General features: G+C 37.6%; 1 protein-coding gene across 2 annotated transcripts in view; it reads right to left on the bottom strand.

The window, feature by feature from the left end:
- Window positions 1-1874: 1874 nt before the first annotated feature.
- Window positions 1875-17389, bottom strand: part of chst8 (carbohydrate (N-acetylgalactosamine 4-0) sulfotransferase 8) — a 174901-nt gene continuing 159386 nt past the window's right edge. The window contains exons 3-5 of one of the 2 annotated variants that reach the window (XM_084928806.1): window positions 17021-17083; window positions 9982-10019; window positions 1875-5892 (exon numbers count right to left, since the gene is read on the bottom strand). In XM_084928806.1, coding sequence (XP_084784932.1) covers window positions 4720-5892; window positions 9982-10019; window positions 17021-17083 — 1274 coding nt within the window. In that variant the 3' untranslated portion in view covers window positions 1875-4719. The remainder of the gene's footprint in view (window positions 5893-9981; window positions 10020-17020; window positions 17084-17389) is intronic. The other variant, XM_084928815.1, reaches the window with a different exon arrangement.

The following is a 17389-nucleotide window of genomic DNA, read 5'->3' as shown; positions in this document are numbered from 1 at the left end:
CCTGTATATGCTGGGATATAACACATATAAGCACATTTATGATGTACATTTATAGAGTAACGTTTTCAGTTTTGTTACATTTAAGTGACATTTAGAAAAGTACTTTTACATAAACTCTACCTAACCAAAAAAGCATAACCCTTTGTAAAATAGGGAATAACTACTGGTAGATTTATTTAACATTATTATTCTGACTCTATAGTATATTGCTATATGCAAAACTGAGCAAGTGGATACAATTGTACTATTGTACTTTTCGTTTTACTCGCTTATAAGTCCAGCAGTTTGAAGAAATTGTTTTTAAATTATGTTCTTTCTTTCTTTCTTTTTTTTTTTTTTCACAAAGTTAACACTTGCTGTTAGTTGGGTCTCTCATGGAGGGGGGGAACCTGCTCTGTGCATCAAAATAATTTCCATTACAGGATCTTGATTGGTACAGTGACATTGTGTGCTTGGGATGGCATAGTGGTGAGGCAGGAGGGTCCTGGGTTGAATCTGCCAGCTGACGGGAGCCTTTCTCTGTGGACTTTGCATGTTCACGCTTGTCTGTCTCCCCTGTAGCCTTGACTGGTGACATATCACTGCTGACAAACCACTTCCTTGCAACCTGTCTGGGTGTAGCCCACCTCTCACCCCCTGACAGCTAGGATAGGCTCCAATCCCTCTGTTACCCTGAATTGGATAAGCAGTTAAGAAAAAAAGATGATTAAGTGTATTGATTGATCAGTAATAACCCTCCTCCTGTTCATGTGTTGATTACTTCACTCACCTTGACAGTTTGGCGGTTATATCTATTCTAGATTGATTGCCATTTGGCAGAGAGGGGCATGATCCCAAGAAGTCAGTTCTCCTTGTTGTATCACATTCCAGCATGGTCAGATGTGCCATAACAATTGTGGCTACATGAGTTCAATTTTTAACCGAGCAGCTTACATGTTAGTTTTTTCTTAATACCGTCTTCTAATTAAAAGAGCATCAATATCGGGCCTTTGTTGTTTAAAACAGAATTAATATTTTGTTCTCATACCAGTATTACCATGGCTGCCAGCTTTCACAGAGTATCTTTTTACTTGTACACTTAATCAAACAAATTTCATCCTCAGTTGCATCCAACAACATTAACATCACCCACTACAAACTAAAATATTCACTCATCTCTCTAACTGCCTCGTATTCTTGAATACCTCTCATATTAGTCACACACTGCTTTGTTTCAGAAAGACAAAAATGGCAACCTTATGAACCCTTCTGTGAATCATACCTGTTTTCATCTATCACTGTACAGTATTGCTCTAATAACACATTCTTGGAAGCCATGCGCTTATATTCTGAAATATACAAAATGGTCTAAAAAACAACAATAGTGTCGACAAATTAATTAAAGGCACTTGTAAATTATTTGTTGATTTCTGTAGGCAGGACCTCAAGCACTACATTGTGAGAGGGGAAACCTTTTATGGCAATCTTAGTTGAATATGCAACTGGTCAAGTTCAACCTGGAACAGCTTCATGTGTAAAACCAACTTTGACTATTTTGGTAATTTCCTTAACTCCTGTAACCCACACAATATGGACTTGGGATTTGTAACTAACAGACATTAATGTCAGAATCATTTGTTGTAACTTGAAAATTTAAAAGGTAATGACATATCCAGCAGCATTATCTGCACTTCATTTTTAGTGCTAATTACAGAGTATTTGTAGAACTAAACTAATACATGGTAAAAATTTTATTTGGAGTCACACATGGCTCTGGCTCTAATGCTGCTGGTTTACATTCTGGAGCCCTTTAGCTCAACAAAGCTCACAAATCACTTAACTCGAGATTGACAAACAACATTTTTTTTCAATGAAAAAAAGAAATAACACATGAAAATGCTAAAAGACAGTTTATTAGCAGACACTCATCAGCCAGAAATAACCTCCTGAAAAATATCTTCCTGAAATACACCATTTGATTGGCAGTGTAAAATAAGGCAAAGGGCTTAAGATAATCTTTTTTTTTTTTTTTTTTTTTACAGATTTGCACCAACAATAAACTGTTATACATTCACTTGTTACTGTAGTTATGCTTTTGATCTGTCCGTATACCCACAAAACCAAGAAATCTTCTTTAGAAGGGGGGCAGGGACTGACAGAGTATTTACAAAAGTAATACTCATCATAATGCATTAGCTGTTTTGGCCAAAGATTGGCTACACCTACATAGATTTTGACCAGAACCTAAACAAAGGTTAGATTTTGGCATTGCAAAAGCCAACACTACACTGACAAAAGTTCATACAGTTACCATCACCAAAATTATTAAAGGTCTTAAAAAAGTATTATAGTGTATAGATTTGAATAATATGATTTCCCTCTTTTCTCTAGGCAAATACAACTTTTGTTACCATAAAATAAATTTCCAGTGAGCTGCAAAGGACATAACAGAGCTAAATAGTGACTACTATTTTATTGGAGATTACCCATAGGTTGTTCAGAGAATCTAATAAATCAAATCCATCTTTGCCGCCATTAAAATGACTTTTTCTTTAATCAAGGTGTTTATTTTGGTGTGTTATACACCATTTACCATTTCACAGCTTAAAGATGAAACAGTAAACCAAGTTGATTTTAACTAAATGTAAATTTTTTGAATACTTGTCTGGGTTTTACATTACGTTAAACTCAACATTTATTATATTTAATCTTTCCGTGTTTTTCTTTTTTAACTCAGATGAAAACCTAGAGTATTTAACCTCACAACTTTTTGTTCCACTGGTCTTGTATTTAACATGTCTGAATGTGTAAAACATTTTTAAATATCTGATTGCTTAGGACCTAAAAACTGCTGTTTTTTGTGTTTTTCTTTTGCAGTTTTAACTAGTGCACATTATATATGTAGTCTGACCTGCATCATGTTGCATATTAAAAAGAAAGAAAGAAAAGAACAACATGACTTGCCAGTTGGGTTTTGTGTTGGGAATAGTAGTTTAGCCATGTTGCACAAAGGATACGATAGCTGCAGCTTTCTTGTGTATATATTTTTATGAAAAGATGTGCAGTGGGGTTAAAAACATCTAAACAGGTAGTTCAGTACTACACATATAAACACACAGCACGGGTATGCTATGGGTAAAAATGTCCTCAGCTTGGATGGCTAACTAGGTGGAATGCAGCTCATTTGTACAGGGTCTGTTATCCCATTGAGCATCAAAATGAATCTGGGATAAATAATCAAAGAGCTAATTTCCAAAATTGTACATATCCATTTATATTAAACAAAATCTTACCTTAACTCCAAAGCACCAAAGAAGATCAATTCATCACTCAAACATAGCTATTTGCACTTTTTAAATGCTGCATCAATAGTTTGCAGTCATTTCAAATTTTTTTGAGACGTGTTGGTTTTCAGCTGGTGGATATTTTGTTTTGGAAAGAAACTCTTCAGTTACACAACACTCTACACTGATATTACTGAAAGAACAACAAATGACATCAAAAAGGAAATAACCATCACCAAGAAGAACTGAATATATATATCTATATATATATATATTTATATTTTAGAAATACATAGAAAAATATATATTCATCTGAATGCCCATTATACAATTTTACACAGTAGAGTCAGAAAAAAGCCTATATGTTGGTATTGAATAGCTATGATATATACAGAGGAGATGGGTTGCTTTATAATATTATGAGGTGGTTAAAGTGGCAGATAAAGAAGTTTGTGCAAACTTGTTATCTGTTTCTTGCTGGAAAGTCCAAATTGTACATTACTGAAAAATGTCATATGTAATATGAAAAAAGTGTTTATCTGTTTTTTGTTTTTAGCCTGTATTTTTTTTTTTAAATTTCCAATACCATCGACTGGTAAATCAGCAACACTAATAGATATTGAGAGATATTCATAGCAACACTTTATACCCTGCTTTTAGACACCCTATTGATGGAGGACCTACAGCACATGTATGTGTTAAGCAAAAGCACAAAATGACAAAGTTAGAAGTATAAAATGCTACAATAGGCGCACACAGCTTCCAAGTGGGCAGCACTTGACACATTTAAAGATTTATAGTATTTGTAGTGTTTCATTTAGTTATATTTAGTAAAGCCATTCACATCAAATATCTGTATTAGTATGCACTGATACATAGAGGTATATTGATGCCTAACTTGCCCTAGGTCAAACAGTAAATGCAAACATTTTAAATCATGAAAGGGTTTGACTGTGAACAATTTAAGAATACCAAGGACTCAAGCTACTACATTTATGAATATTGTTGTAAGTAAGATAAGGTATGTGGTTGAAATCTATGGTAAACTTGGTGCTTAAACCATAAACAAACATTTACAAATGCTATTTGACCTAGAGTAAGGCATATTTTTAAAGCCTGTTCAACAATAATAAATCTTTTTAGAAGCTTAATGTTTACAGTTTTAAATTTCTACCTCACCATCTGCTAGTAGTGAATAAACACTTCGCATTTTAGGACAATTTAGAGTATTTAATACAACAGCACACAAACTGTCTACAAATCAATATAATCTGCTAAAAAAATGTAATTAAAGTGTTTTTGAGTGAAATTTGGTCTCTCTGATCTCTCTGCTAAGACGCAAAGACCTATTTGAGCATGTGAGTAAAGACTGGTATGGTAAAATTACAGTTATGGTAAAAATGTAGTGGAATGTGACTGTGAAAATGTGACGTGAAGCAGTCACGTAATTCTTAAGTCAGTATAAATCTTTAAAAGGCTTAGAATAGTTAAACATGAGATAGTCCATGTAGTAGAAGTCATATACTCGCTGTCTCTCCAAAGCGCTAACCTGTGAAAAGTAATTTTCCGTGATCTGCATAGAGGTCCGCTTGTCACTTGGGTTCCTGTCTTTAAAACTGGGCAGTGTGAGGTTAGGTGGTGCCCCTGCCAATCGCAAGAGAAAGTTAGACTCTTCTTCCATGTTCTCAAACTTGCCGATAAAGTCGTAATCTATGAGGCAAGGGTTGCACAGCTGATTTGCCTGCTCCCAGTGGATGTCCATTCCTACGGGCCGGTGGACATCCAGCAGGTATTGGACAAATTCTTTAAATGTGACCCCATTTCCTGTCTTCAGGGCTGCTTTTGATGGGTTCACCCTGTATTTGGAAATGATGGGTTTCCCAAACAGGGAGTGGTAGTAGTTGTTGGGATTTTCAAACTTGTCCCGGTAAGCTGACACCATTCTCTCCAAGGGCTCACGGACAAATATGACTTTGGTGTAGGTTTGCAGACGGTGCATGATTCCCTGTTGGTCAAAGCTATCAAGCTTCTTGAGATGCTGCCCGTAGTGGACTGTGTCATGCTTAATACTCTGAGTGTTGGAGGCCTTACCCGCCAGCACCATCAGGGTTCTCTTCCAGTTGGAGCATCCTGCCTTGGGGACCTGGCAGTATAGCAACTTGTACTTGTCCTCCACAAAGACGCTTTTCACATGATGACGTGTGATGGTCTTTGAAATGCTGCTTTTGTACTTAGCACAGATTTCCTTCATCAGTTGCTGGCGTGCTTCCAGGATACCGGAGAGCTTTTGCCAGCTCTCTGGAGAAAAAAAGCCCGATGTAATGGAGGAGGACATTGGGGATGAAGAGGAAATTGAAGATGAGGATGAGACTGAGGATGAGGAAGATGAGGAAATGGTATTTTTGGTGTGTCGAATTGGGGGACTTGTTTTTAGCAGTTTGCGTTGTCTTTTCGTGACATGAAGGGAACCTATGTCCTGCTCCTGAGACCCAGGGGAGGCTGTTTTTCTGCTCTTCTCAAAATGTGGGAACTGCATTGGAGGGATCGCGCTGGACAAGATGTTTTCTGTAACTTGGAGGTCCTGGAAACTATCAGATTTGCCTCTCTCGCGGTCCCGAGTGGAAAGTGTCTGTAAAACAATGACAAAACAGGTTAGAGTTGATAGCTGCAGACCTCTTTAGACTAAACAAACAAGAACAGTTTCAGGTGGCTATGCAAAGAAGAACCATTAATATATATATATATATATATATATATATATATATATATATATATATATATATATATATATATATATATATTTTTTTTTTTATTAATATGGTATATATTATAACTTCAATGTCAGAAATGTACCCCAGATTTTTTATTCTTCAACTAGCCACTTGATGGTGCTGTTTCACTACAGCTTAAAGGTCTAACTTTGGTACACACAAATGTCACACACTGCCCAATGCCATCTATGACCTATCAATAAACTGAGCTGTAATGCCATATAAATGTCTTATAAACACTTAATGAGGAATCCAAATTAGAATCATCTACTGCCTGATTACTATCAGATGATGCCCAAGGCCATCACGCATTCTGACATTTTATTTCAATTAAATGCTGTAATGGCATCATAAAGCCAATGGACTGGATGTATAATTTTAATTTTACAACAGACAAGGTGATGAGACCACCATGAATCTTGGTTCATCCCTCTCCAGACGTAAATGGTCATATTCGTTCATCTGGAGGGAGGAAAGGATGGGGGGGGGGGAGAGGTCCTTGTGTGTGTTTAAGGTGAGTGCAAGGTAGATATTGGTACACATTCTTCAGGGTTTACACCGGTGTGAGTCTCTCTCTGGTGCTGATGATCACAGCAGAGAGACAGAGAGAGCAAACAGGGGTCAGCTGAAAGAACATAGTAGGAACTACCTGACCATTGTAGTTCATAGTATGAAAACAGTTTTGTACATTTTCTAAGCTACAGATCTATATTTAAAATGGATCCTTACATGTTTTGTTCATCAAAGAGTGAAGCCCTAGACCACGTATTGTTTTGAATGTCCATATGCGTACAATGTAATATTCATAGCAGGTTGTCATTAAAAATAGATAATGTATCTTTATTTATTTTTTATGATATAATTTATTTTATCTATGATCCAAACTGAAAAAAAGTGATTATTTTGGCTAATTACCTAAGTGTTTGCACTTCCTTTTTCATTCCCAGCCATTTCATGTTGCTGAAATTTATGGAAAAACGTTAAATCTTGATGATCAGTCTTGCTCTTTTATCTTAACTTTCCCTTTTGTGTATTTTGTTTTAGCAATTTAATTGGTTGTTAATGTCTTTTTTCTTTTTAAAAACTTTCTCATTACTTGATTAAAACTGGCTTTTAAGTGATATATTCTTTTTTTTTTAGCACTTCACCATCTCTTTTGCTAATTTTAAGTGAACTCTATTCGTTATTCGCTACTCTATTTGTTATGTATGTTTATTCCTGATATTATTTGTGCTAATGATGAAAAATATAGCACATTAAAGCCTCAGCTCAAATCCTCATTGCCTTTTATAATGATGTTTAAAACATTTAGAACACATTTTGTTGTTTACTCAAACTTTTCAAAGGTTTTAATTCTGCTTTATTTGTTCAGATGAGAAAAATTCCATTTACTTTAATTCTAACTTGTTTTTGTGCAAGTTACTGGCTAATAAAAACGAGTTGAAGTCAAAATATGAAGTGATGTGGAATCACAGGGAGGGATAATCATAAGTAATAATTTCTGTAGTTAATAAAATTCAAAACCCCTAATAATAAAAAGAAATGAATGAATATGACTGTTTTTCCTTGTTAATGACCTAAACACAGCCACATATTTATTTATATATTACATTACATCTACATAATCTACATTATGACTAATAATATACAAATAATTGTATTGTTCCTGCCCATATTGATTGCATCAATTAAAAATTCACAACATAGATGGGGAAAATGCATGTGAACAAATGTGGAGGCGTAGGTTACAGTAACCTTAAGCTAATAAAAGGTATGTATGTAAAAGGGTGTGCTAACTGCCCCTTCTCCTCTGTGCCCAGAGCTAACAAACAAAATTTTGTTGTGTGAACACAAAATGGCAATAACCTTCTTATGAGTTTGCAAGATGCATCTGCAGTTTTTAGGCAGAGTCAGGAAAACCATTATGTATTTGTTTTAACTGCTTGTTAATGCAAATACCTAAGCAGACAAACACTGGGAAACAACTCCCTGCATTTTGGCATGACAAAGACAAAGTGCTGAAGTTTAAATCTAGCAACAGAATTGGGAAGAAGATTTAGGAGACTTTGAACATGGAATGATTGTTGGACCCAGTCAGACTGGTTGGAGTATTTTAGAAACAACTGATCTGCTGGGATTTTCCCACATAACCATCTCTAGGGTTTAGAGAGAATGATCTGAAAAAGAGAAAATCTCCAGTGAGCAGCAGTGCTCTGAGAGAAAATGCCTTGTTGAAGTCACAGGTCAAAGGAGAAAGACGAGACTGCTTCAAGCTGATAGGAAGGCAGTAGTAATTCAAATAACTACCTATTACATCCAATGTATTCAGAGGAGTGTATCTGAACACGCATTTATCCTTGAATTAAATGTGCTACAACAGCAGCAGAAGACTACACTGGTCTCACCAAAATTTGACAATAGAAGATTGGAAAAACATTGCCTGCTTTAATGAGTCTCGGTTTCTACTGTGACATTCAGATGGCAGGGTAGGAATTTGGCATAAATAACATAAAAGCATGGATCCAGCCTGCCTCTTAATAATGGTTCAGGCTAGAGTTGGTGGTATAATGGTGTGGGGGTATTATGTTTTGGCCCTATTAGTACCAACTGAACATCGCTTAAATGCCGCAGCCTGAATGTTGTCTCTAACCATATCTGTCCCTTTATGACCACAGTGTACCCATCTTCTGATGGCTGCTTCCGGGCAGGATAACCCATCATGATACAAAGCTCAAATAATCTCAAACTGGTTTTTTGACCATGACAGTGAGCTTACTGTACTCAAATGGCCTCCACAGTCACCAGATCTTAACCCCTGGGATATGGTGGAACGGGAGGTGAAGCCAACAAATCTGCAGCAACTGTGTGATGTCATGCCAGTATGGACTAAAATCTCTGGGGAATGTTTCCAACACTGTGTTGAATCTATGCTTTGAAGAATTAGGGGAGTTCTGAAGGCCAAAGGCGTACCAATTAACATCTGTGTTCATGTCTCTAAAATACATATATCATTGAATAGACAGAGTTGATAGTAGGATAGCATAGAGGAAGCTCCTGAGCTCCAACAGTAACCATCTCCTAAAGAAGAACCTTTACCCTTGACGCCTCTGCTGGGAAAATGTTTTGAGGACTTATGAAAGAGCTGAATTATTTGGGAACGCTAGGCAGCACTGTGTCTGAACCTTTGGAAGCATCATTCCAAAGGTGATGTACAGTTAAGAGAGCATTACATTATGCTTTTCTGCCTCTGGGCCTGGGCGAAAATGAACTCCCACATTTAAAACAATATATTAAAGGATACTGTCATGATGCCAGGCGATGCAAGCGTAAGCGTAAAATGACTGAATAGAAGCAGTTATTTAAGGAAGATTGGTCCAGAATGGCTTCTGAACAATATGCAGGTCTGATCTTGCAGTTATAGAACGGACCTCCTGTTTGATGACTCAAAACAAGATTTGTCCAGGTATTAAATCAAAGGGTTCAATTATTGTTATTATTATTATTTTTAAATATTGTGAATATTTAATGTTAAATAAAGGAAATCATATTTGTATGTTACTATATAAGCTTAAGCTCATGCGGATGTATTTGTGACTTAGATAAAGAACACAATGTATACTTTTTACACCTGAAAAACACTGAAAATAGTAAAACAAAAAGAATAAATGCAAGAAAAAAAAATTTGCTGTGGGAGAACAGAGGAAAAAAACACTCCAGGTGTGATAATACCCCGAGGAAACTGGCCTGGTGCAACTGGGATCGTTTACTCACTAAACTCAGCTTCAGTCTGACTGGCTGAATGCACAGTGTGAGGTCAGCCTTTCTACACAGATGCTATCAGACACGCTGAGAGGTACAAGGCTGACAATCACTTTTTTTTTGCAATAGATAACAGGTGGGAGCAACCTGTGTGTATGTGTTTTGGGAGAAATGGAGTAAACACATACCTCTCTGGACTGCCGTGGAGTACTTCCAAGCTTCACGCCTGGAGAGAGAAGAGAAAAAAGACAAGAAAATCAGTGCTTAGGCAAACAACATGTATTTTTGTCCTCATAGAAGAAGCTGGGAACCTCAAATACACCTCAGACAACCTCCATTAATTTAGTACTTCTGTTCAGTTAGCACATCTTCTTTCATCCCGAGCAAACTAACACTGCTTTTCTGGTCCAAAGAGGTAGGATAGGTAATATTATCTGAGTAATGAGTTGCCACCAAGCATGAATAGTTGGTAAATGAGCTGTGCTCCCTGTGATAAGCCCTTTTCAGTGAAATGTGGGAAAAAAACCCTAAACAAATAAAACTGAACTTTAACTAAAAATGAGAGACCCAAAAAAATAACAAAGCGAAGTAACAAAAAGTTTTTAAAAAAGAGGCCAATTACAAACCAAAAGAGAAACTGACACACAAACTGAAAGATACATGTTGTTGAAATTTTAGAAATCAACAGGAGAGTGATGGAGACATATAGACTGGTTATGTGGCAGCCTTGGTGACAGGTGGGATGTGTATTGGCAGATGTGCAGCAGCAGGACAGACGATGTGCTTAGTGGTCTGTCTCCGGCTGGACATCTCTTTTTCCTTAGGTACCCCACCCCTCACCTCACTCCCTTTCCCACCCCTCCCATCTGATATGTAATCAGGCTGACAGCTCTGAATGGGGCTGCATGGCTGCTGATGGGGTGAGCGAAGACACCTCTGCCTGAGTGGCTTGTCACTTCCAATATGAGGATGGAAGTGATAGGAACCTGCATGGGGGGGTGGGGAGATGGGGGGGCTGAAGATGCAGGCCACAACCTTTCCTAAGTGATGAGATGTGCAGAGCCCTATCTCACACATCTCACACTTAAACACGCCTCAGTGGGGATAGAAAAAAACATGTTGCCTAGATGCAGTGTTGTTTTAGATTAGTATGCGCTAGAGAGCTCTCTGTTGCTGTCTGGCTCTGTGTGTTGAATCTTTGTCTTCATTCTTCTGAATGAGACACTGGAGGAAAAGGCTAAGGAGGAAAAAGAAGAGTGGCAGACTAGGGAAGCGGCATGTGACATTTCCTGATCGTGTTTGGGTGCTGCCAAAACATTTGATCACTTAACACTAAAAAGAGCAGGATGGGCATCTTGAATTTCACTTCATATTGAAACGCGAACATATAAATATTTATCGTAACACACGCAAATATTATTGTCAGGCAGACACATCCTAGCACAAAAATAGCAACGGTCTTTGAGAGTCTGTTGTTCTAAAGTGAGCCCCTGGTAGCACCAAGCATCTTGTCAAGACACATGCGTGGTTATCGATCTTGAAAACCCCATCAAGGGAGTAATTGAAATCTCCAAAGGTTTAATTGGTTTCTTCTAGGAGGTGTTTTGTCTGGCTGTTGATACATATTTGTCCAAGCTTGTGATACGATGACTATATCACCTTCCTGCTTCGTGCTGCACACTCAGTCTGAGAGAAAATGTTAAACCTCTCATTGTATCATTTTAGTGAATCATTAACAGAACTGTGAGGCAATAAGATAAGGTATGGGAAATTCTTATGATACATAATTGTGACACTAATAACATTTTTAATACTGCTCCCTTATTTATATAATTTGTTCTGCAAAGGCAAAGGCTGGAGAAACAGGAAAAAAGAAGTGAAACAAGGCATTTAAGCCTAATGCCTTGAAATGAGCATGAAGGATAATTTGTTGTCATGTTCAGCACTTGTGAGTTGTTAAAATTGATTTGAAAATGACTCTGACATGGCTTGATTTGATTAAAATGCTGTTGCAAAGAGGGTTTGAATTTCAGTGCTGAAAATGCAATTCTCTCAAGTTGGGAGTCAAAATTACATTTCAAGAGGAAAAACATTTTTCCATGACAGCGTATAACAGAAACAAGTAATATGACATTGTAAACAGGATTTCAGGAGGCTTTGTAAACATCATTTATCTTTGTAGTATGTATTTGGTTGTGGCTAGTAGTTGCTGTTTGATTGCAATTTCACACTCAGTAAATTCTACTCAGTATAACTAAGCTATTGATTTCAACTCCTGTGCAGTGAAACAGTAATGATTGATAATAATAATAATAATAAAGCCAGAGGTCAAAACTGTATCCAGATTTGTTAATGTACACTGCGTCATTCACAAAAGGGACTTGCTACAGCAGTACCACATGTAGGTGCCACATGCCGCCTCCCTAGTCAACCAATAAAGTTAAGGTTGTTTTTTACACCTAGATATTAAATGTCACTTTTTGGTAGTTCTCCTTTTGAAGCTCTAAAGGCTTCCAGTAAGCAAGTCTACATGCAAGATATGGCATTTATAGCAGAGATCAAAAGAAGTCATGTGTTAAGCTTTGCTTTGATTTTCAGGTATCTGACTGTAATTTTTTTTGATGATAGAGAACTATTAAATAGCACAATCTCCTTTTGAATTTGTCCTCTGTTGCCCTCTAAAATAACCTTGAGCTGCCACCACTTTTTCACAGACATAGCCATGAATATTCATGCAGACAACCCAGCATTACTGCAAGGATCCACATAAGCAAAGGCCACATCATTAGCAGATCCATTATCATCCTTCCCTCTCACATATCCTTACGCAACTCTCTAACAGAGACATACATCAAAGATTATCTTTTCCCCTGTCACTGCCACCGAGGAGGAAAGGACAAAAACAATGCGAAATAATGAGCTTGTTAAGTGAAGGATTGTGGCCCTATGTTCTGGAAGAACTTGTTAAATGCCTGTTTTTAACTAGTGAAGGGCCAGGAGGGTGCTAAAAGCCAGACAAGGCGTGTCCTTCTCCAGCCTACAATTCAGACTAGTGATGCTGCGCCACTATAAACCTTTCATTAGTCATTCAGCACACTAAGGCACTGTGACCCCAACCAGCTGCACTCCTCTCTCTCTCCCAACAAACCACCCACACCTGCACTCTGCACACACGCTCCTCCTCCACTTGACTCTGTGTGGGAATACAAGGCTCTGGTATGCTGGAAAAACGCTTGAGAATGGTGGTATTAGGCTTTGAGCTCTGGTCCATTGATGTTTTAACTTGTTGTGGTAAGAGATAAAACGATGTTTTAAAATCCTCCAGGACTGGGCCAGAGAGAGCAGCTGCTTGGGGGGAGGAGGAGGTGATGGGTGAGCAATCAGTGAAGCGAGATTAAAGATGTGCTTGCAGAGACTCTCTAAAGACCAAACACAGACCATCTAGAATTTGTGTGCCTTGTCATCTGAAGATTAGCTTGTGAGAGGAAGCCACACAAAGCACAGGTTTGGCGAAAAATGAATCAGTAACAGATTTCTAATCCAACCATTGACAACATACTGTAAATGAAGAAAACACACACACACACACACACACACACACACACACACACACACACACACACACACACACACACACACACACACACACACACACACACTAGACAAATGATTTCCTCTAGTTTAGTGATACAAACCACATTCTCTTTTAATGACAACATCTAAAAACTCTTCAGTATGAGTCCTACAGGAGGACATGATTACACAGAAGTTGAGCCTGTCTGAAAAACTGATTTGAAACTATATTATCATGCCTTTATATAGAAATCAAGGAAATGTGGTGGACAATGACACATCAGTGATATAAAGATCCCAGAAAACTAAACAAGAAGCAAAGGGTATGTTTGTGTGGGAAGCACACTACTAATGTTGACAACTGGTCTGAAGCGTTGACATGTCTGACTTAAAAATAAAATAAAAATACATAAATAAATACAAATAAAACCAACAAAAAACATGTCATTTCACCTCATAAAACAAATAAAACAAAGGAAGTGCCAGAGCATCATCTTCTGTTGGACTCAACAATTGATAGCCAGTCTCCTAGGCTTTTATTGTAGCTGTTTTTATTTTTTCTTTATATGTGTTTGTAGTTTTTATTACTGTGAAAATCTGACGAGCTGGTGATTTCAGTTTATCCGATCGAGCATTGCGTGGGTAGCATGGTAATAGCATTTTAAACTCCCTTTCCTCCAATTTTAACCTTTGAAATATAAAGCCAGTCAAAATGTGGAACATTGTCTCAACATGTAGGTCAAGGGACAGAGGATAAAAATGTTTTACAGTGCCAAATAAAGTGGGACACTATAAAAACAACATAGACTCACATATTGTACATCATGGTCTGTGTCTTAACTGCTAAACTAAAAAGACTCCACATGAAAGCAGTAGGACTAAAAACAATGAGGATAAATTCTCTATTTCCAACAATTTTAAACAGTTTGTTTTTATAAAAAAAATCCCAAAACAAAACAAAAAGGAATCTTTAAGACTGACAGGACTGATGATTTGATTTATATCGTTATATAGAGAAATATTGACTGAAGTGAAAAATTATCATGATAAGATTTTTTCCCATAATGCCCAGTTCTGGGTCCAGGTCACAGAGGCAGCTGTCTAAGCAGAAACACACAGACCTTTCTCTCCTCAGCTAACGGCTCTAAATCTTATACGAGCCAACAGAGATGACGCGCCGTGTCCCTGAAGCCACTCTAGGCAGCTGAAGATCAAATAGTGAGGGGACCCGCCTTCAACTGCTGAATGATCGACAAAGCTCCTCCTGCGGGTGGTGGGCCCACAGGAGGGTATACATAGACTTTACCTCCCCCAAGGACCCCCAAAAAACAACACAATCATGAACACAACACAATCGTGTTTAACATAATAAGGGAAGCCTTTGTGAAACAGATTTAATGGAGACAGTGCCACTGTTCTAGTGGTTTACCAATAATGGCACATAATACATGTGTAGTGGTCTAAAAGAATGTCTCAACAGATAAAAACAGAAGATGCCATTCTTTTGGATGAAAATATCTGTCAAGTTGCTTCTTATTGTTTTTTTTTTTTTGCTGCAGTTTTGCAGGGACGTATCTTCTTTTGTATTACATTATTTGGCACTTCACTTATTTTCTTTGTGTCCTAATTGTCCTATTTTAGCCTTTATTGTTTGTACTTTGTTTCCAGTGTAGGATAATTACAAGATTCAGGGTCTGTAATTTTTGCTTTGACTTTTCTCAGCTTTGCTGGAAGTCCTTCTCTTCAAAAGGTTATCGAAAGCTATGATTTGTTAAAGTTGCTTGATTGACACTTGTTGATTACCATGATGCTGATAATAATGCCATGATCTTCTGACTTCCTTGGCCATTTTAACTGCTCTTCAAAGGGCTCATACAAGGGTTTACAGAGTTAGTGGCATTCATAAATTACATGTTGTTTAACATGCCACATGAAGGCTTCCCTTCCACAACTGACCGAAATCAAGGTCAGCTTCTGTGAGGCCTTTTATATCATCAGGAATGTGCTCTCTCAACTGAAATTCGAATGAAAATGATGGCACTCCCTCCAAGCCATGTTAAATCATTGTGCCATTCATGTACCATAAATAACACATGGTTTTGCTCATAATTGTCAGTGGCAGAATACAGACTCAGCATACAAAGTCTCAATCAACATTCAGTGAGATGAAACCCAAGCTCCACTATGACGTGAGGCTGCGGTGCTACGCTGACATCTTTGTGCTATTTTAATGGCACTTTCTGCTCTGAGACAGTGCGCCTGCACAGCTTGTGTACTTTTGCATTGATCATATTGCCCCAGCATGAGTTTATGACTGGGTTAAAAATGCCACTCTGGGAAGTAGCAAGTTGTATTAAGAGTATATTTTTTTCTAAATTCCAGTTCGATTTTATTGATTATTTGAAAGCTGGAACTAAAGGCTGTAATTTACTTTATGCTATTAAAATTATTTTGAGGTGTCAACGGAGGACCTTTTTTACTCTAAACTGATACACTGTTTAGCACTTTAGGAGTAAATCTGCTCATACAGATCCCAAATAATATCATACTGAATTTAATAATAAAGAGAAGCTGTCTCTGTGGGGCAGTGGTAATATATATAAATATGATATGCTTCAGTCTCCAGCTTCTTTTTCTGTACAATCTTCAGATTCTTTTCTCATGCTGTTAACTCAGGCACAGAACACAGCAGGAGGGGAAATAATGAACTAGGAAGATGGGAAGCTGCTGAACGGGGGTATCAAATATAGCACTGATTACTGTCATGACAATTCTTTTTGACAACAATATATTCTGAGAGTCGATCGTACTTAGGGTGCTTTCAAGGTTAGAAGATACAAAAGCTTCCTAGGGCAGATTTCCATGGAAACAGAGAGCCAGTGAGCTGTGTGTGGGGGTGTGGTGGGAGGTGGCTTGTTTTAATACTGTGTAGAGAAAAGGGCCTGGCAGCTTGCATGAGGAGGGATGTGTAAACAAATGCTACCTGTCAGCTGCACGCTCAGGGTTAAGTGAATTATCTGGGCCGAGACAAGCTGCAAAGCGGCTTTAATTGGCACATATCTTATTTAGATGCTGCAGAGCTCTTGAACTATAGGCACAGTGCACACACTGCAGTACTCTCTTTATGAACTCCCTTGCCAATGGCAATAGGATGCCTATGGGATACAAACATAGTAAGGAGAGATGTTGTCAAGCTTTTTTTTTAGAATCCTGAAATTTCTTTAAAATTTCCATGAAGTCCTTCTTTGTGCCGTCTTGAGAGTAAACAGGAATGGTTAGATAAAGAAAAGGATTCCTGTGATGATTATAACAAGACAACCTTTATACAGGACTTCACCATATCCTCTATATAAAATATTTGGACAATGAGAAAATGTGTTTTTCCTCTGCAAATGACCAGAGTAGATTTTAACTGAAACAGGAAGAATATGATTGAAGTGTAGACTTTTAGCTTTCATTCAATTAGTTAAAAAAAAATTGCATTAACTGTTTGGAAATTACAGACATTGCAATACATAATTCCTCAATTTCAGAGGCTCAGAAGTATTTATAAATGTAAGGATTCTTTACTATACTTGGTAGAAAATCATTTGCAGTCAATGACTGCTTAAAGTCTAGAACCAAAGGACATGTCCAAATGCTGAATTTTCTCACCTGGGATGCTCTGCCGGGTCTTTAGAGCTGTGACCTTCAGTTGCTGCTTGTTCGTGACATTCTCTGCCAAAACACAAGTTTTGTCTTCAATAACTGGCCATTGAAGAATATTCTATTTTGCTGTGTTGAAGAACTCTTGGGTTGCTTTTGCTGTTTGCTTTGGGTCATTATCTTTCCCTGTAGAGGTCATTTAAATTAAATGGTTTACTGGCACTGACCTGACTTTTAAGCATAGCCCACAATTTTCAATAGTGTTAAGGTTTGGCGCTTGGAAAGGCCATTCCAGAACTCCAAAACCAGCTTTGATGTGTTTCGAGTCATTGTAATGTGTCAGCTAGCTGTTGAGTCTGACCATAAGATTTTCCTCCA

The sequence above is a fragment of the Perissodus microlepis genome, chromosome 1, assembly GCF_051167445.1.
Source record: "Perissodus microlepis isolate ML-2025 ecotype Zambia chromosome 1, ASM5116744v1, whole genome shotgun sequence".
Lineage (NCBI taxonomy): Eukaryota > Metazoa > Chordata > Actinopteri > Cichliformes > Cichlidae > Perissodus > Perissodus microlepis.
Note: the sequence above shows the minus strand (reverse complement) of the source record. Positions and strands in the feature narration are given on the sequence as shown.